The sequence below is a fragment of the Homarus americanus genome, unplaced genomic scaffold (genome assembly GCF_018991925.1).
Source record: "Homarus americanus isolate GMGI-L3 unplaced genomic scaffold, GMGI_Hamer_2.0 scaffold39722, whole genome shotgun sequence".
Taxonomy (NCBI): domain Eukaryota; kingdom Metazoa; phylum Arthropoda; class Malacostraca; order Decapoda; family Nephropidae; genus Homarus; species Homarus americanus.
The window spans coordinates 200,001-221,946 of NW_024754262.1; the positions used below are offsets into that span (position 1 = coordinate 200,001).

The 21,946-nt window shown below is 36.4% G+C and overlaps 1 protein-coding gene across 2 annotated transcripts in view; it reads left to right on the forward strand.

Annotated features, from left to right (window-relative positions):
• The window catches only part of LOC121855745 (BRCA1-associated RING domain protein 1-like), a 43,189-nt gene that overhangs the window by 12,687 nt on the left and 8,556 nt on the right, over positions 1 to 21,946 (forward strand). For both annotated transcript variants that reach the window (XM_042350852.1, XM_042350851.1), the window contains 3 exons: positions 5,507 to 5,587; positions 19,880 to 20,076; positions 20,835 to 21,038. In XM_042350852.1, coding sequence (XP_042206786.1) covers positions 5,507 to 5,587; positions 19,880 to 20,076; positions 20,835 to 21,038 — 482 coding nt within the window. The remainder of the gene's footprint in view (positions 1 to 5,506; positions 5,588 to 19,879; positions 20,077 to 20,834; positions 21,039 to 21,946) is intronic.

Genomic DNA, 21,946 nt, shown 5'->3' on the forward strand with positions numbered 1-21,946 from the left:
GGTTTATTACAAGTTATTGATAATTTTTACAATGGTTAGGACTGGGCTGTTCTTATAGCGATCAGTTCGTGCACGTATGGGCTGGATGCGGTTGTGGTGTCGAACAGCAATTCTCGGGCTAGGGATCTCAGGTGGTAGTAGGAGCCGGTGTCGAGGATGGTGTAGAAGCTTCTTACCAAATTTGCAGATGAGGTTCGTGGTGATGGTCAGTGAGAGTCGAAAGGGTCAGTGTGTTGAGCGCTTCTTGATATGTGGAGTAGGAAGGGGAGAGAATAATCTTGCATGCCCTCTTTTGCACTTTTTCTAGGTGTTTACGTTGTGTGGCATTTGGGAGGAAGACCAGGTAGGGGAGGCATAGGTGAGCTTGGGAAGTATGAATGTTGTGTAAACACTGAGGAGCTCGGGTGCAGGAACTCCGAGGGACTTGAGTCGGCGGAGGAGGTGGAGACGGAAACTGGAGGATTTGACAACTTCACAGACGTGTGGTTTCCATTTTAGTTTGTTGTCTATGGTGACGCCGAGGAGCTTCCTGGAATCTACAACCTGGAGTGTGTTCGGACCTAAAGTAATGGAAGGAGGTGGGACAATGTCGGAGGAGAGGTTGATGTGCATAACAATGGTCTTGGTATGGTTGATGGTGACATGGTTGTTGGTGGCCCAGTTTTGGAGACTGTTAAATAAATCCTGAAGGGCGGTATAGTCGGGAGCAAAATTGTTGACGCTGATCCCAATGGTGGAGTCGTCGACATATTTTCAGCGAGCGGGGGTTTCTCTTAGGGCATCATTGATGAGCATAAGGAAGCAGAGTGGTCCCATCTTGGTGCCTTGGGGGACGCCACAGGTGAGTGACTGAAAGGTGGAGACAGCCCCTCGGAAGCGTACAGCTTGGCGTCGGTCACTGAGGAAGTCTGTAAGCCATGGTATAAGACTTCTCCGAAGCCCGAGGTCAATAACTTTGTTGATGATTATATTGTGGTCGACTTGGTCGAATGCTTTAGTGAAATCAATGAAGGCGACAGCTACAGACGTTTTTCGTTTCTCGAGATGGCGGTATATGTAATCGAGAAAGCTGACAAGACAGTGAGTGGTGGAGGAAGTTTTCATATCGCTAAATTGCTGAGGGTCTACGACTCCTGCAATATCAGCATAAGCCCAGTCGAACACAAAACTTTCACAGATTAGGCTGGGTATTGGGGTGATTGCAATAGGTTGTAACTGATTTAAGGATTGTGGGCTGGTTGACTTGGGCTCGTGTGTGTGTGTGTGTGTGTCAATAAAATAATAATAAACGGTTTATTAATAGAGTTGCAGCCGGTGGCTGAAAATATACAGACTTACATTTGATTTAGACATAATATGCATTGAATACATTTACAGGGCTGTACAGTACATAAATCAGGAGTTGTTTATTATTTTAACAATAGATGGGATGGTGCTGTTCTTATATCTATCGTGTGTGGATGGGTTTTTTTTTTTTTCTTCATTAGCCCAATAAAGCACGCGGACTTCTACATACAATCAACACCTCAACCCGTGGGTTCGAATCCTGGCGGGTTGAGGTGTTGATTGTACGTAGAAGTCCGCGTGCTTTATTGGGTTAATGAAATATATATGGATCCTCGTGTTTCGAAGCCGGATTTGGTAAAACGTTACTCTGGCCACCTACGTGATACGGGTAGTCCCCATTAGAGGTTCACGGCGCCATAAGCTCGTTGAACAGGCTTTGTGTGAAATATAACAGAGTCTAGGACTGCTTTTAGTATCTTGGTGGTCCAGTGGTAGCGTTCCCCGGTTACAGTCGTGGGCCGTGGGTTTGAATCCTGGTGGGTTGAGGTGTTGATTGTGTGTGTGTGTGTGTGTATATATATATATATATATATATATATATATATATATATATATATATATATATATATATATATATATATATATATATATATACATACATACATACATACATATATATATATATATATATATATATATATATATATATATATATATATATATATATATATATACATATATATATATATATACATACATACATACATACATACATACATACATACATACATACATACATACATACATACATACATACATACATACATACATACATACATACATATATATATATATATATATATATATATATATATATATATATATATATAAAATTTACTGGACTTTAATTTCTCACTTGACTTGGGGTTTATTAAAAATTAATAGATGGTAATGGCAGTGGAAGCGCCCCTTTGAGAAAAATCCCGAACCAGCACAAGAACACTTAAATCTACTAAACAAAATGAATTGTCCGTGACCCGTGGAAAGATAGCGTCTGTGACTGGGATGAATGAGACACACTGTAAAATTTAGACACTTATATTCCCTCCAACACTACAAACACAATCAAATAATAGTACACCAATATGCGCCCCTCTTAACTTAAACTTAACACACTACTCTGGGGAATAAAAGTTATACATGATATAGAAATTATTAGAAACACAGGCAACAATAAATTTGAAGTATTAAGAAATGTTGCTTGCACACATGAAACAGGCCTTAAGGGCTTTCACAAAATGATATCAGTCACTTAGGAAATGGTATTAAAAAATAAGAAATTAAATATTCTACAATGAATAGGCCTTAAGGGCTTTCAACAAAATAATATCAGTCACTGAGGAAATGGTAATAAAAAATAAGAAATTAAATACTCTACAATGAATAGGCCTTAAGGGCTTTCAACAAAATAATAGCACCCCAACAGATGCACACTTCCTAACCTAACTTAACCACTACTCTGGGGAACAAGGTTATACCTGAGATCAGAATTATGAAGAACAATTAGATGCATTAAAAGAATCAAATCACAGTATCACTCTGGTTCCACTTAATGGCACAAACATTAAAAAACAATAATATCAAAATTATTTAGGACTATTAAGCTACACACGTCAAGATAATATCAGTCTGAGGAATGGTGTTAACTACACCTGTAATAAGGGAGGGAAGATGTTCCTCTAGGTATCTCCTAGAGACCTAGACTCACGGTCTCAGTGTGTGACCATTAGTTTACTCAGATAGCCTCAGTGTACTCCCAGTGCGTCGATAAAGCGGAAGGGAGTGAGCCAATCAGACCTTGTACAGTTGAGAGAAACTTTAGCTTCCCGTTAGCAAGAGGGTTTCACTAAGCTGCTCGGGACATGTGGTGTTGTGCACCCGAGTGGTAAGAACTGATCACCCACTGTGGATGCTGGTCCCGTCGTTTTAGTTGTCGGAAGCACTCGTTCACTCAAGAGATCCTTTGCTACCCCGCTAAACAGTGACAGGCCTACACTGATCGGTCCAATGGCGACAATCGCCACCCTCAATCATCAACGGCAGTCTCAAACGGCAGTCAATCTCACTCAGTCAACTCCGGTCAACTCCAGTCAACTCCAGTCAAGTGGGTTCTGACGGAAACCCTGAAATGAACTCACTGTTAGCTCTAGTTTACTTTACCACTGCCCTATCTAACCCTGTCTGAGATCGCATGAGACTTACTTGTTATACGGCAATAGCGCAACACAGGTGACTAGGCCACGTGACTATTTCTGTGACGGACGCGCAGGGACGTCTTGTTTTGTATGAATCCTCCCCGCGACTGAGGGCCAGCCAGCGTCGCGTCCTCTCAAGGCGTTAGCTTAGGCCTACGTGACATATTTTCCGCCTAACTAATAACTCCTTGGGACACCCGTAACATTATTCAGACTGATAAACAATCTATAATAATTTCAAATTCAATAATAGTCCCTTACTTCATGAATCGCATCATTATTAATTCGGTAAATTACATTTAATATCATATAGGCCTAGTTCCGCAATCTCTCGCTATGAGCAGGCAGCGCTCTCTCCCCTCAGATGACCTTGAACGCTCAGTATCGCTAATGGCGGGGCATTTGAAATTACTCTGAAATTTCTGAATATTATATATATATATATATATATATATATATATATATATATATATATATATATATATATATATATATATATATATATATATATATATATATATATACATGTATATATGCTCATATATATATAATAATAATAATAATATGTATGTATGTATGTGTATGTATCATATATATGTATATATATATATATATGTATATATATATATATGTATATACTTATATATATATATATAATAACATATAACATATATATACATATATATATATATATATATATATGTATATATATATATATATATATATATATATATATATATATATATATATATATATATATATATATATATATATATATACAGTGGGGTATGCTATAACGAACGGATCCTACTACGAATATTCCTATAACGAACGGTTTTGCCTATAAAATTGAGAATGCTATAACGAACGCAACTCCTACAACGAACGCGGATGAATACGGGACTATTTCGTCTGGCGCATGAATATTGTTGTACAGCGACCCACAACAAGAGCGTCAGGCGCCATCTTTGTCTCATTGTGTAGCCAGTGCACCACTGTTATTGTTGAAATTTCGTCTTTTGATGTGGAAATTCGCGTTATTTGTATAACTATTTTGTTATACAAGTATACAATTGTAACAATGAGTCGTCCAAAGCGAGTGAGAAAGCTAATAACCCTTGAAACTTAGAAAGAAATTGTAAAGAAACGTGAGAATGGAAGAAGCATTGCGAAACTTAGTGATGAATATGGGATGGCTAAATCGACTATATGTACGATTTTGAAGAATAAAGAGGAGTTAAAAACTGTGCAAGTGGCTAAAGGAATCTTTAGACTTAGCAAAGCAAAGTGTAATGTGATTGAAGAGATGGAAAATTTACTCTTAGTGTGGATAAAGGAGAAAGAAATGGCAGGTGGTAACATTAGTGAAGCTATAATTTGTGAGAAGGCTAAACAATTGTTTGAGGACCTTAAAGCCAAGACTCCCAGTGGAAGTTGATAGTGATGTGCCAGTGTTTAGGGGTACCTGCATGCTGAATAACACTAAGGTAAGATAAAGTACCGTATTTTTTACATTTTCCACAGAATTTTTTCAGTGTTAAGTGGTTGTATTTGGGGGCCTAGAACGGATTAATCCTATATGACAGATGCTATAACTTGAGCGAGGTTCTGGGACAGTAAGATTCGTTACTAGCATACCCTATTTATATATATATATATATATATATATATATATATATATATATATTTAAAAGGATTGTCTTATGATGTAAGATTTTTTTCTATAACAGCTGACCACAATTTCCCAAATTTTTGGCTGTAAAAAACACACACACACACGCACACACACACACACACACACACACACACACACACACACACACACACACACACACACACACATACTGGATTGGGAAACTGTTATTGACTCGGTCTTCTGACTCATCAACCTCACTGAATTTGTTATTATAGAGAGAGAGAGAGAGAGAGAGATCCTAAAAAAAATCCAAACTATTTGCCAACAGGGAGAAAATGAGAGAGTGCTTCATCTACTGGGAGAAGGAGCAAACCCAAATACAAAAGACAATGCAGGATGGACCCCCTTGGTAAGTACTCTTATATACGGTCCTGAGGATGTTAGCCTTTTCATCGGCCGATGACTCTATTTGCGTTACTAAGCAGACCGTTTGCAGTGTGATGTCTCCCATGACCATAAGCCACACTGGCACATAAGATATTATCATTCCACACTCATTTTCAGCTATCCCATATCATTTGTACAACTATTTTGTTCTTTCACCACTTAGTCAGATTGTTTAACTTTGTAACTCAATAAAAAAGAAGAAGAGATTTGCATAATTTTATTCATAAATGGTAAATGAAAAAATAGATTAAAGAAAAATCAATGCATTTTTGATGACACAATTTGCATCATCGGCTGGTCTACAGGCGAGATTTGGAGTGCACAAGCGGCCGGCAAAAAGGTTAATCCCTGATTATATTTTACAGTCCTAACATATTTAATCCTTTAATGCCTGAATTATGTCCCCCCCCCCCCAAAAAAAAGAAAGAAAAACAAGTACAGTAGGTGCAATTTTCAAATGACTATTGCAGTACAGTAGAATGTCGATTTAAAGTGATTCAATTTAAGATTATTGATTTAAAGCGACACCCACAATTAAGGACAATGATTTAATTCAAAGCGAATCTTTCTTAATTTGTGTGAGTCAATCTGGCGCATTATATTTTAAAATTCGCGCCTAATGTTACTCTGGGCACGCTACACTGTCCTAAGGGCAAATCTGTACTGTACTTGTACCCAAAATAATGTACTAAATGATTACTGGGTACTAAAATTTTTGTCTAGTGCAAACTATAGCCTGATTATATTCAAATTATTCACTATCTTATAAGAATTCCAGCAGTGTAAATTAAATTCTCCGGTCACTTCTGTGACATTATAACAAAACTCAATCTAAAGGACAATTGTATAATTAAAACATGTCAATTCAGTGACATTTTATATGAGAAAACTTAAAGGCACCCTTAAGGACAGATAAATATATAAGCACTAGACCTTGGCATCAACTGTCAAACATATCACCTCACCCCGCCCCCCCCACAATCTTCCCATCAGCTGATGGCTAGTAAACAGACCATTTCACATCCCATAATTTTAGCTGTGTTGATTTATGAGTGTTTGTTTCAACATAATACTACAAAAAACAATGTTTTGTTTATTCTAGGAGAAGGGACTCTCAGTCTTTTTAGTATTTTGTGTTTCTCTCAAGTACCAAACTAAATTATTCCATTGAAACAACACTTCGATTTAGTGCGAATTCAGTTTAAAGCGACCTCTCTTGGGACGTATCACGTGTTATATCGACGTTCTACTGTAGTGCTAAAATAGTTTTACTGTATTCCAGTACAATTGAGGTTTTTTTTCAAACATGATGGAAAAGTCGTGTTTATCCTTTGGCAGGTATGAAGCCTGAATATGGGAAAATGCTGGAGTTTGTATTTTGGTGTGATTATAAAATTTGTAATTAATTGTTAGGAATGAATAAATTTAAGTGACTCGGATTTTATTTATGTACGATATCATTACATTTGTCTTATTACTGTACAGTAAGTGTACCTGTACAAATGCAAAACAAAAGATTAAGTGTTTTACTATACAGAAGTTACAAAATTATATACCGTATATCTCGGCTTATAAGACGGAATTTGAACATTAAAAATATCTGCCCAAAGTTAGGGGGTCGTCTTAATCACCAGGTATAAAATTCTTACCTCTTAAATATTGTGGTTTAGTGTGTCAAGAGTGGTGATGGAAACATCGTAAGCCACTCACAAGGTCCTACCACTAATTATTTTATACTGAAACTTACGTTTGGCAAGCTGGATTCAAATTAAGATTACCGGTATATTAAAATAATAAAAATGTATTATAAACCTGTCTAACATACCGTAAAAGAACAATATACCCCTGTAATAAACACAGCTATCATCACACACCCCTCCCCACGCCCCCCCCATTTGCCAGTGAGGAGACAAGAAAGGGAAAGTGACCGCGAGATTGGGCTATTTTTAGCCGTGGAGGTGGTCAGTAATGCATATCGGTATATTTACTGATAATAATACTTATCTCCTATAAATAATTAATTTAAAATTTATTTTTTTACAAGGAATATTCAGTAAATGACTGCATTAATTCTTGAAACTACCGACAGTTAAATACAGACGCTTAAGTGACGTCACTAGTGTTTACACTACACCAGCTGGTAACATTTGATGCCATTACTTGAAGTGAATTGGCCTTATTTAAAGTAACTAACCATAAATAAATACAAAAAGTAAAAAAAAGATCAAAAGTGAGAAATAATATACTGTATGTATGTTGTGTTGTCAAAGTTAGAGGAACAATTCAAACTGCAATTGTGTGTAAATGAGGCAGAAAGTCAGGTCAGCGCTGAACCTGGGACTTGGTCACAATTTTCATGATGCCATATGGCAGCAGGGTCTACCATTAGACAACACATTATGCTTACAATATCTTCCCAGGCGGTAGTACCTCCCTGTTTGGTAGCTGCCTACTACCTACAAAATTTTTAGTAATATTACTTTGATACATGATAAATTAGACAAACAATGAAAATAAACATCAAATTTAATTACCAAGACGCTTCCCATTGGCAGCTGTAAGAAGAGGGGGAGATGGGCTATTTTTATCCCATCTTTGTGTCTGAAGTGGCCAGTAATACCATATATTTACTGATCATAATACTTATCTCCTATAAATAACACTGGTCTACAAAAAAAATATTTTTTTTTCTGGCATGAAACCTTTTAACTGTTTTTTACTAACTTTAAGGTGCTGAATCCAAATCTGATCTCAGATTTGCTCCATCACGTAACGTGCCAGAATTTACTGAGCTACCAGAGATTGAGGATATAGACCGGAATTCACCTGTTTCTACTGATGAAGATGAAGAGACTGATCTTTTCAAGCCATATGGTGAAGATTGTGAAAAGCCAACGTTGTTTACTCAGTCAGAATTGAATGATCTGGTCAGAGATCTAAATTTGCCAAAACAGTCTGCTGAATTGTTAGCTTCCAGGCTTCAAGAGAAACGACTCTTAAAACCTGGCACGAGTGTCTCCTTTTATCGCAACAGAGAAGAGCAACTGCGGAAGTACTTTCATTCATATGACCAGCTTGTTTTTTGTAATGATGTAGAAGGACTTCTTCTCTCCATGGGACTACCAGCATATGATAGTAAGGATTGGAGACTTTTTATTGACAGTTCTAAAAGGAGCTTGAAATGTGTTCTTCTTCATAACGGAAACAAGTATGGTTCAATTCCAATCGGACATTCTGTACAAATTAAAGAAGAGTATGAAAACATTAAGACTGTTCTAGAGAGGTTGCAATACAATGCTCATGAATGGTTAATTTGTGTGGACTTGAAAATGGTAAACTTTCTATTGGGCCAGCAAGGAGGGTACACAAAATACCCCTGTTTTCTGTGCTACTGGGACAGCAGGGCTACAGCAGACCATTGGGTGAAAAAGAATTGGCCACCAAGACATAGTTTGACGCCTGGTGACAAGAATATCATTAACGATCCTCTGGTTGACAGGAAAAACATTGTCCTTCCTCCTCTGCACATAAAACTTGGTATCATGAAGCAATTCATCAAGGCTCTTGATCATAGTGGAGAGTGTTTCAGATATATATGCTCAACCTTTCCAAGTCTTAGCGACGAGAAGAAAAAGGCAGGGATTTTTGATGGACCTCAAATAAGAACACTACTCAGAGACCCACACTTCCTTGCAACAATGACTGAGGCACAGGCAAGAACTTGTAATGCTTTCTCTAATGTGGTGCGGAACTTCTTAGGGAACAAGAAAGCGGACAACTATCAAGAAATTGTGGAAGAGCTGCTCTTAAGTTTACAAGCACTTGGATGCAGAATGAGTATCAAGGTTCACTACTTACACAGTCACTTGGACGAGTTTCCAGAAAATCTGGGAGAAGTGAGCGAGGAGCAAGGGGAGCGCTTTCATCAAGACATTAAAGTAATGGAAGAACGTTACCAAGGTCGATGGGACTCGAACATGATGGCGGACTACTGCTGGAGTTTGATGAGAGACATTCCAGAAGCTGTACATAAGAGATCGGCCAAAAAGAGGAAGTTTATATAACTGTAACTTGATCTTAATACTTGCACTATTTCTACCGTACATTAATTTTTTTTTTTCACCCTTCAATGTTACATTTGAATATTATATGTGCATTAACTTTCCAATTTGATATTAACAATTTTTGGTTATAGAAAAATACAAATTATAATGCTGAAAAAATTTATGTATACATGTTTAAACCGTCAATTTTGATCCAAAAGTTTACGTTTCCCAGCAAAAGTGCAATATGGTATATCTCAAAAACCTGATGTGATAGACAAAAACCAAAGTCATATTTGGATTCTGGACCCCAAATTTACTTAAAATCCGTTTAAAAACCTTGTGCCAGAAAAATTGTGTTGACCGGTGTAATTAATTTAAAATTTATTTTTTACATAGAATATTCAGTAAATGACTTTTAAATAAATAAACAAATAATTCGGTAAATCTATTTCAAGTAAATGGAAAATAAGCAAACAAATGTTATTTACCACCACCCTTCCCTCTGGCTCAGGGTGAGATGGAGGGGAGATAAAGAAGGCTATTTATAGCCCGTCTTTGTGTCTGAAGTGACCAGTACCCTAATGCACCATAAATAATTCATTTAACATTTATTTTTTGTACATATATTTTGTTGTATATATATATGTATATATATATATATATTGTGTATATATATATATATATATATATATATATATATATATATATATATATATATATATATATATATATATATATATATATATATATATATATATATATATATATATATGCTGATAACCACAAGGAAAGAAGAAAACACGAAGTTCCCAAGCGCTTTCGTGTAATTCACATCTTCAGGGGTGAGTACAGACTAGAGAGAGAAATACAAATCAAGGTGTATATATACAGAGGAGGGTGAGACCAGGTCCACAATGGTCAGGTATTAGGTAATGACCCTACTAATCTTTAAATAGCACACAACGGTTGGTGGTCAGGTCAGATGGTCAGGTGACCCGGCCTTCTCACCTGGTCACAAATCTTCTTAATTACAAAATTGTCCAGCTTGTACATGCCGTTACTCAAATTCATGTTGAATGCTTCGGTATGTTTAATAAGACTAGATTCTATGATGTTCCTACTATCAATTGAATTACATGGTAATATTGAGGAGGCATTATCCCAGTCAATGCAATGCTTGTTATCCCTCAAATGAACAAACAGAGCATTGGATTCCTGGCCTGGCCTAACACTGTATTTGTGTTGTTTAATTCTAGTTGCAAGATCTTTACCTGTCTGGCCTAAGTAAAACATATTACATTCCTTGCAAGGAACTTTATAAATGCAACCAATTGTGTTGTTGGGGGAGTTCTTGATTAACATTTGTTTAACAGTGCATGAGTTTTTAAATGCCACATTGACGTTCCAGGATTTTAGTTGTGAAGGAATGTGTGAGAAATTTTTGTGAAATGGTAATATTAATATATTCTTATGGTCATGGGTGGGCTTGGGATCAGTTCTATAAAAAGTTTTCTTAATAATGTTTAGGCATTTGTATATGAAAGATCTAGGGTATTTAAGGTTTGAGCCAATATTATATATATATTTGTATTCCTCATCGATGAATTCTGGACTGCAAATTCTCAAGGCACGTAAAAACATTGTTGAAAATACTGTCTGTTTGACTTTATTATGGTGGGCAGAATAATAATGAATGTATGAGCACACATTAGTTGGTTTTCTATAAATACTGAACTTAAAAGTGTTACCTATTCTGTGTATCAGACAGTCTAGGAATGGCAATTTACAGTCTTGCTCTAATTCCACAGTGAATTTGATCGAGGGGGCTAAGTTGTTAAGTTGTGGCAGGAAAGCTTTTAGGTCCTCATTACATGACCAGAGACATAATACATCATCAACATATCTAAACCAGACTGCTGAGGGTGGTAAAATATTACTTAATAGTTTCTTTTCAAAGAATTCCATATATAGGTTGCTTAATACAGGTGAGAGTGGATTACCCATTGCCATACCAAATGTTTGAGCATAATATTCCCCATTGAATTCGAATTTGCAATCCTTAATACATAGTTTGATGAGTTCGATGAAGTCGTCTTTCGAGACGGGCAGTGAAATATCATCCAGGGAATCTATGGGGAACTCTAGTAAATCATCAACTGGGACCTTTGTAAAGAGTGATGTTACATCAAAGCTGACCAGTTTAAAATCATAATTAATGTGTAAGTTATTGAGTTTATCAACCAGATCCATATTATTCTTGATATTGAAGTTAGAAATGTTGCCAACTAGGGGATTTAGTAAAGAAACTAACCATTTAGATAGTTTATAAGGGATTGACCCAACTGAGCTAATGATAGGTCTTGCTGGGTTATTGGGCTTGTGGGTCTTGATTACACCGTACATGTATGGCAGTGGAGGGGACGTTGAAGTAAGATGTTTAATGAGAGTAGCTTTGCCTCTCAATAGGGACTTCAGTTTTTTGTTGAACTGGGTGTTGACAGTGTTGAGAGGATTATTTATGAGTTTAGAATATGTTGTAGTATCACATAAAAGGTCATTCATTTTAGAGATATAGTCATCTTTGTTTAAAATCACTACTGTGTTGGCTTTATCTGCTTTAGTGACATGTAGATCCTTATTTTTCTTAGGGCTTGGATTGCTTTGGTGAACCTTTCTGGACAGTTTGTAATGCAAGGCTTGGACATAGATGCATACACAACACCTTTACACATGTTCACTTCTTCACTTGTCAAATTACTGAATTTCTCCAAATTGCAAAATGCTCTGGCTATGTCAACACTGTCGACCCCCTTGTTAGAACCATCAAAACTTAAACCATAGCCGAGGGCACACAAGGTATCATTGTCTAGTTGTTTGGAGGAGAGATTCACTACACAGTTGTTATTGGCATCCTTAGTCCAATCACTATTTCTAATAAGGAGTGCCAATTTGTGATTTACTTGCATAAATGGATTCCACGTGCCACTTCTTCATCCTCTCTACAAGCTGTCCTGGACTGTCTCCTTTTGTTACTGAATACTCCTCTTCGATGATCAAGGCCCACAAATTGAAAATACGTTTGAAATTTCTCCAGACATGCCTCAGTGAAAAAGTTATGCGTAGATCAATCCTCCCACAACGTGTCCTGAAGATGTCTGACCGCCCCTTTGATGAGTTCCAAGAAATCATCCTTAAGAAACGTTTTGAAATAAAGAAAATTGAAGTGGATGAAGCCTTCCGTATTGTAAGACAAAAAAGCGTGCTTTTAATGTGACCATACCGAGTTATTGGAAAAAGTTCATGTTGGACTACTGTTTTGATAACCTGAGACATGAGCGTTCTGATCTTCAAGCTAAGATAGACCACAAATTGGCACTCCTTATTAGAAATAGTGATTGGACTAAGGATGCCAATAACAACTGTGTAGTGAATCTCTCCTCTAAACAACTAGACAATGATACCTTGTGTGCCCTCGGGTATGGTTTAAGTTTTGATGGTTCTAACAAGGGAGTCGACAGTGTTGACATAGCCAGAGCATTTTGCAATTTGGAGAAATTCAGTAATTTGACAATGAAGAAGTGAACATGTGTAAAGGTGTTGTGTATGCATCTATGTCCAAGCCTTGTGTTCCAAACTGTCCAGAAAGATTCACCAAAGCAATCCAAGCCCTTAAGAAAAATAAGGATCTACATGTCACTAAAGCAGATAAAGCCAACACAGGAGTGATTTTAAACAAAGATGACTATATCTCTAAAATGAATGACCTTTTATGTGATACTACAACATATTCTAAACTCATAAATAATCCTCTCAACACTGTCAACACCCAGTTCAACAAAAAACTGAAGTCCCTATTGAGAGGCAAAGCTACTCTCATTAAACATCTTACTTCAACGTCCCCTCCACTGCCATTCATGTACGGTGTAATCAAGACCCACAAGCCCAATAACCCAGCAAGACCCATCATTAGCTCAGTTGGGTCAATCCCTTATAAACTATCTAAATGGTTAGTTTCTTTACCAAATCCCCTAGTTGGCAACATTTCTAACTCCAATATCAAGAATAATATGGATCTGGTTGATAAACTCAATAACTTACACATTAATTATGATTTTAAACTGGTCAGCTTTGATGTAACATCACTCTTTACAAAGGTCCCAGTTGATGATTTACTAGAGTTCCTCATAGATTCCCTGGATGACATTTCACTGCCCGTCTCGAAAGACGACTTCATCGAACTCATCAAACTATGTATTAAGGATTGCAAATTCGAATTCAATGGGGAATATTATGCTCAAAAATTTGGTATGGCAATGGATAATCCACTCTCACCTGTATTAAGCAACCTATATATGGAATTCTTTGAAAAGAAACTATTAAGTAATATTTTACCACCCTCAGCAGTCTGGTTTAGATATGTTGATGATGTATTATGTCTCTGGCCATGTAATGAGGACCTAAAAGCTTTCCTGCCACAACTTAACAACTTAGCCCCCTCGATCAAATTCACTGTGGAATTAGAGCAAGACTGTAAATTGCCATTCCTAGACTGTCTGATACACAGAATAGGTAACACTTTTAAGTTCAGTATTTATAGAAAACCAACTAATGTGTGTTCATACATTCATTATTATTCTGCCCACCATAATAAAGTCAAACAGTCAGTATTTTCAACAATGTTTTTACGTGCCTTGAGAATTTGCAGTCCGGAATTCATCGATGAGGAATACAAATATATATATATATTGGCTCAAACCTTAAATACCCTAGATCTTTCATAGACAAATGCCTAAACATTACTAAGAAAACTTTTTATAGAACTGATCCCAAGCCCACCCATGACCATAAGAATATCTTAATATTACCATTTCACAAAAATTTCTCACACATTCCTTCACAACTAAAAACCTGGAACGTCAATGTGGCATTTAAAAACTCATGCACTGTTAAACAAATGTTAATCAAGAACTCCCCCAACAACACAATTGGTTGCATTTATAAAGTTCCTTGCAAGGAATGTAATATGTTTTACTTAGGCCAGACAGGTAAAGATCTTGCAACTAGAATTAAACAACACAAATACAGTGTTAGGACAGGCCAGGAATCCAATGCTCTGTTTGTTCACTTGAGGGATAACAAGCATTGCATTGACTGGGATAATGCCTCCTCAATATTACCATGTAATTCAATTGATAGTAGGAACATAATAGAATCTAGTCTTATTAAACATACCGAAGCATTCAACATGAATTTGAGTAACGGCATGTACAAGCTGGACAATTTTGTAATTAAGAAGATTTGTGACCAGGTGAGAAGGCCAGGTCACCTGACCATCTGACCTGACCACCAACCATTGTGTGCTATTTTAAGATTAGTAGGGTCATTACCTAATACCTGACCATTGTGGACCTGGTCTCACCCTTCTCTGTATATATACTGTACACCTTGATTTGTATTTCTCTCTCTAGTCTGTACTCACCCCTGAAGATGTGAATTACACGAAAGCGCTTGGGAACTTCGTGTTTTCTTCTTTTTCCTTGTGGTTATCAGCACGTAATCTTTTTCTACTACCCACGAAACACCACAATTAGATTACTGTAGTAGCTGTTGTATAAACAGTGGAACACAGTCCCATCACCGATCGTCACGTCTCGAAGCAAGCGTAAATTAAAGAAAATACTTGCAGTGTGTTTTATAGTTACAGTATTATAAATAAATAAATAAACAAATAAATCGGTAAATCCATTTCAAGTAAATGGAAAAAAATTTACAAAATTAGACATTAGTTCAGTTACTGTAAATAGCAGACGCTAATGATGTCACTAGTGTTTACATTACACCAGCGGGTAACATTTGATGACATTACTTGAAGTGAATTGGCCTTATTTTAAAAAACCAAGGATGGTTGGTAAAGGACTACTTATACAGCGAATAGAGCTCAAAAGCTACTTTTTAAATGGAATTTGGGGGCAGTCTTATGCACCCCGCTGCCTTATAGGCCGAGATATACGGTATGTCTTTCTTTTACTGTACATTACTATTGGCTTTGTATTAGAACTGAGTTGGATAATAAAGGTAAAATTGTATCCTTATACAGTACTGTATAGTAAAAGTTGTGCACACCTTTTTAAAAAATTAAAGCCACTGTTTCTGTGATGTGGAAATCTACAAAACAAATCTGACTCATTTGAATCACTTTTTATTACTTATTCCAACAATGCACTGCAGAATGTGCTTCAGTCCATAAGATTGGGTAGTACAGTACAATATAGGTATTTGCCTTCGATTCCAGCCACCCTATATTATTTCCGAAAATGGTAATTGGTAATTGGTTCCAGCTCACAGAATAGTACATACAAAGTAAGCCAAAAATGCATAAAGTCAGAAACACTCCTAAATTGCCCTTAAATCTATCTATCTATCTATATATATATACAGTAGTACCCCGATTTACGCGGTCAATTGAACCCACAGGGTACCGCGGAAAGTGAAAACCGCGTAAAGTGAACAACAGAACATATGGGATTAATTCCAATAGAGACTGGCCCGACCCCCAAACTCCGCTTTTTCTGACACAATATTGATGTTGTAGTAAAAATAACATCTAAATTTTATTATGGTATGCTCACACAATTAATATTTAAGAGAAATACAGTCGCCAGGTTAATGTCCATTCAAATAATGGACTCAAATCCCCCCCCCCTCTCTTCCCAGCTCACTGGCCCCTACCTCTCTGAGAAATGATTGGGTGAAACACTAGATTTTAACGTTTAGTAATAAATAATACCTCAGACTAAAGTTAGGATAATATAATTGACATTTGTGGATTCCTTGCAGGTCAGGGAATATTTTGAATGTAAACTTCATATATTTTGCACAAAAGATAAAATACTTGCTTTGTGTAAAGCAAATTATTACATTAGATCTAAAATTTGTATGTCTAATGCAAAATCCATGATGTTTATATTCAAAATGATCATCATATTGTAAGAATTCCAGCAATGCAAATTATATTCTGGTCGAGTAATTTGTATGAATTATATGAGCTAAAACAAATATCTTCAGTTAATAAAAAAAAAAAATATTCTTCACGACACTATCTGTCAATCAAAGTACCCCAACTTGCCTCTCCCCTCCTCCTCACACTCACGCCAGCCGGGTCGGTCGGTCCCAACCCTCCCCCCCCACCCCCCACCTTCCCTCCCTACCAGAGAAATGTTGGGTGAAAAAACTAGATTTTAACTTTTAGTAATAAATAATACCTCAGACTAAAGTTAGGATAATATAATTGACATTTCTGGATTCCTTGCAGGTCAGGGAATATTTTGAATGTAAACTTCATATATTTTGCACACAAGATAAAATATTTGCTTTGTGTACGCCAAATTATTACATTAGATCTAAAATTTGTATGTCTAATGCAAAATTCATGATGTTTATATTCAAAATGATCACCATATTGTAAGAATTTCAGCAATGTAAATTATATTCTGGCCGGGTAATGTGTGTGAATTTTATGAGCTAAAATATATATCTTCAGTAAATAAACAAAGAAATATTCTTCAAGGACACTATCTGTCAATCAAAATACTCCGCCCTAGCTGGGTCTGTCCCTCCCTACCAGAGAAGCTTTGGGAGAAAATAGTATATTTACATTTTTAGTAATAAATAATAACTCAGACTAAAGTTAGGATAATATAATTGACATTTCTGGATTCTTTGCAGGTCAGGGAATATTTTGAATGTAAACTTCATATATTTTGCACAAAAGATAAAATATTTGCTTTGTGTACACCAAATTATTACATAAGATCTAAAATTTGTATGTCTATTGCAAAATCCATGATGTTTATATTCAAAATGATCTTCGTATTGTAAGAATTCCAGCAATGTAAATTATATTCTGGCCGGGTAATTTTTATGAATTTTATGAGCTAAATAAAAAAAAAAAATTACACTTCACCGCGTATATGAGTAGATGCACCGCAGAAAGTGAAAGTCCGGTTCTGGCTAGGTACCGCATAAATGAGAAATCGCGGAAAGTGAAACCGTGTAAAGCGGGGTAATACTGTGTGTGTGTGCGTGTGTGCGTGCGTGCGTGATACAGGTGATTAATTTTTATATCTTGTGCAAAATGTATGACGTATATATTCAAATTATTCGCTGTCTTGCAAGGTTTCCAGCAATGCAAATTATATTCTCCTAACTTTAGTCTGAGATATTATACAAGATAAAAACTGTAAGCCTAAATCCCTGGCTGGGGGAGAGGGAGGGAGGGAGCGAGCGAGCGAGCGAGCAGGAGGTGAGGGGATATGTTTGACAGTTGGAGCCGAAGGGCTCGTGTGATTATTTAACAGTCCTTAAGTGACTAAGCTTCTCTCATTTTAAAATGCCAGTGAAATGACCTGGGAGAATATAATTTACATTGCTGGGATTCTTGTAAGATAGTGATTAATTTGAATATAAACAAGCTATAATTTGCACTAGACATAACAATTTTGGTATCGTAATCATTTAGTACATGTACAGTACAGGTTTGCACTTAGGTCATTTATTTCATTTACGTTTCTTTTAGTGTGGTGTGTGCATGTAATTGAATGGAAATAAATGAAGAAATTTATGTAAATCTACCCAAAAATACAGTTGAAAAACTTTACATTATAAAATGTACTTCAGTACACTATGTACAAAAATTTTTATCTCTTGTGCAAAATATATGATGTTTATATTCAAATTATTCACTGTCTTGCAAGGGTTCCAGCAATGCAAATTATGTTCTCCTAACTATAGTCTGTGATATTATATAAGATAAAACTGTAGGCCTATAACCACCAAACCCTTGCTGGGAGGGGGGGGAAAGGGAAGGAGGGGTGACAGTGACATGTTTGACAGTTGGTGCCGAAGGTCTAGTGAAGTATTTCTTTGTTTATTTATGTCCTTTAGATTGAGTTTTTGGTGTTTTGCTTATAAAATGTCATAGAAGTTACATTGCTGGAATTTTTATAAGATAGTGATTAATTTGAATGTAAACATGCGATAGTTTGCACTAGACAAAAATTTTAGGAATCATTTTGTACATTATTTTGATTACATGTACAGTACAGCTTTGCCCTTAGGACAGAGCTTGGATGGCTAAATTTTAGAATGACCAATAATTTTAATATAAAAAATGCACAAATAATAAAAAGCACAATTTTCTTGACATTTACTCCACTGGAAACGAATGTAAACATAGAACAGATTACAGTGGTCCCTCGGTTAACAGGCGCCTCGGTTAACAAGTTACCTTCCATAAGATTCTTAACTTCGGTTAACGAGCAATCCCTCGATTAACGAGTTTCTTACGAGCCGACCTCAACATGTTTTCGCTTGCATTTGGCGGTCCACCAGCTGTAGTATTAGTCCGCCAATACAGTAATCGGTTCTAGGGCTTAAATTCCTTACCATTTTAGTAAATATCAAGAAGTTTATACTATTCAATAATTTTAAAATTTTAATATTAAATTTTTTAGTCATTTTAACAAATATTGAACATAATTGAAGGTAAGGAAACTACGTAGTTTTATGCGCGCCATCCAGCCTGTCAACACACCAAACAGGTGCCAGTCTCTCTTTCTTTTCAGTGGAGGTAACATCTTGCTTGAGACTCTCTTCAACTAAACGCTTTATTTCTGTGTTTGCAAGCAAATTATTGGTCATTTTGAAATTTATTTTACATGTTGACAATATATAATGCAGTGCAGTGTTAATTTAAAGAAAATAATCTTGAATTACACCAAGAGAACTAAAATTTTATGTGTGAAATGGCATCATGGGGTGACTTCTCTTCCACCCCAATGCCTTCTCTTCTCCCTCCACCCCTATTCTAGTTCCCATCATCATCACCCAGGAGCCTTCTACATACACACCTCAAAGTAAGTGTACTTTTCTACCTTTTTTTGTTGAGTTTAGGCAATTTTCGGTGAGCTGGAACCTTCTAGAACGGATTGTGCTCGTTAACCGAGGGACCACTGTACTGAATTGTCAGACTAGCCCATCAGCCGATCAGCTGATGCTCACAACAAAACGTGTTTGTCGTAAGGATTTCGTTAATCGAAGTTTTGTTTGTTAACCGAATTGAAGATCCTTATGGGAGGTAATTCGTTAACCGAAATTTCGTTAATCGAACTGTTCATTAACCGAGGGACCACTGTATTTCATATTTATAGCATGAAGCTTGCAGCCATGGCTTTCAAGGGATTGCTGAACTTCTTTTGCAACATGGAGCAATAGTAGATGTACCTGCAGGCAGTAATGAGAATCCACTTCATGATGCTGTGTCTCAAGGTCAAGTAGAGTTGGTCAAGCTTCTCAGATCATGGGGCGCCAGTGATACAGCGAGGAATCTCTTTGGCCGTACACCCAGGTTGGGAATGATTTGGCCTTTTATGTTCTTTGTTTTTAAAAAATTAATGTACTAGCTTGATTTTATTACATTGTGCTTAAAATTTTACTTGCTATGTTTCAAGTATACTACTTTATGTACAGTATTATGATCTTACTATGTAGAAATATTTAATTATACCTATACTCAGTGCCCCAGTAACACCTCTCTCTCACGCAGGGCATGTAACCAGAAAAAATCTAGCAGGATTTTTTATTTTGTTTTGCTTTTTACCTCATGTTGTCTTAAGTTTTTATTACGTATTATTATTTTTTTATTATTTTAGCCTCATCAGGTGTTTCTACTTGTCAACAATCATCTTTATAACTGATAATATCATGGTCATAGTCATTTTGTCTGCCTCTCACAAATGAATGGACTTTAACTCAGACATTGTTTCTTATACTAAAAACAATGCCGCTCACATCTGACATGGCCCATAAGAATTCTCCCTCACATTTAGAAGTGTTAATTGAATGTACAAGTATTATCAATCTTTTGGTTGAGAGAGGAGTGAAAAGAAGGGTATATCATAAGGATCATGTAATTTAGGCATCATTAATAACTCCTTTTTCAAGGAATTTAAAATTGCATCTATTTCAATCCACCACTCCTTTACCTACATCATACATTGTGAATGCTAATCTTGACTAAATTTCACTAACAGGGAACCACGAGAAAACAAATTCTACAATTTTATATCTTTTATATATAAAGATTACATTTGTTCCTTGAAACAGGTCCCTGGCTTCCCTGTGTGTGGGAGTTACAGAACTAAATAATGCTCTTGATACTCCAGTGGACACATCCTTGAAACGACCAGAAGTAATGAAGCCCCTTCTGAACAGAATTGTGCTCTCTGGTTGTGGGTTGTCTACTGAGCAGACTAGAATATTAGATAACCTGGCCAAAGAATTGCGAGCAAGGATGGTGACTGATTTTAGGTGAGGGCAATTTGTCACTTGTATATGTTCCTTCACAAAGAAATACAACACAAAGCTTAGTAAAATATGAAGTTCAGAGCATATGTATCTTCAAAAATTCATTCCAAACACCATATTGCTGAAATAAGTGCTTAAAGCTTATTCAGAAGCTGATTAATGTTGTGGATTTTATCTTCTCACTTTCATGCCTTTTTCCTGCTCTATAAATGGTGGTTAGAATGAGTATCAAATCCAGACTACATTCACTTCAGTAAAATATTCTTTTTTACTGTAATTGATATATTATGATATTTTTCCACAGCTAAACCCCTAATATCTATTTGGTTTACCCCTGTTGCTTCGGTGTTAGGGTATTCTCCTTCCAAAGCAAGGCTCTTAATATCTATTTGGTTTACTCCAGTTGCTTCATACAACCTAACATCACCTGTCAACATTACTTCTTTTCCCATAACCCGCTTGACACAATGGTGTCTTGTCTTTCTTAAACATTACTAATGTCTGAATTTCTAACTTTACCTGTCACCAAATAATTCTACTACTAACCATTCTTCTTTATCTACTGGCCGGGGCGTACTGAGGTTCTGGGTTTGAGCTGCGGCAGTGTGGGTATTGTTGCATTGGTCATGCTGCTGTTGGTCTGTTACTACAATCCTATAACAATCAGGCATGCTGTATTAAGCCATGTCACCTATTTCTACTCCTACTTACTTCCATCCACTTGTTGTCCTTCCAGTAGGCTTCCACCGAACCTTTTCATCCCTGTCACTTGAGATTCATGTATGTATGTAGCCCCCTTCATTAGAGTACACAAAGCTGGCCAAATGCCAAGAGTTATTCAGATTATGATAAACGCATCAATTTGGTGAAGTGTACATTTTGATTTTTGCTACAGAGCTATGGTGAAATAT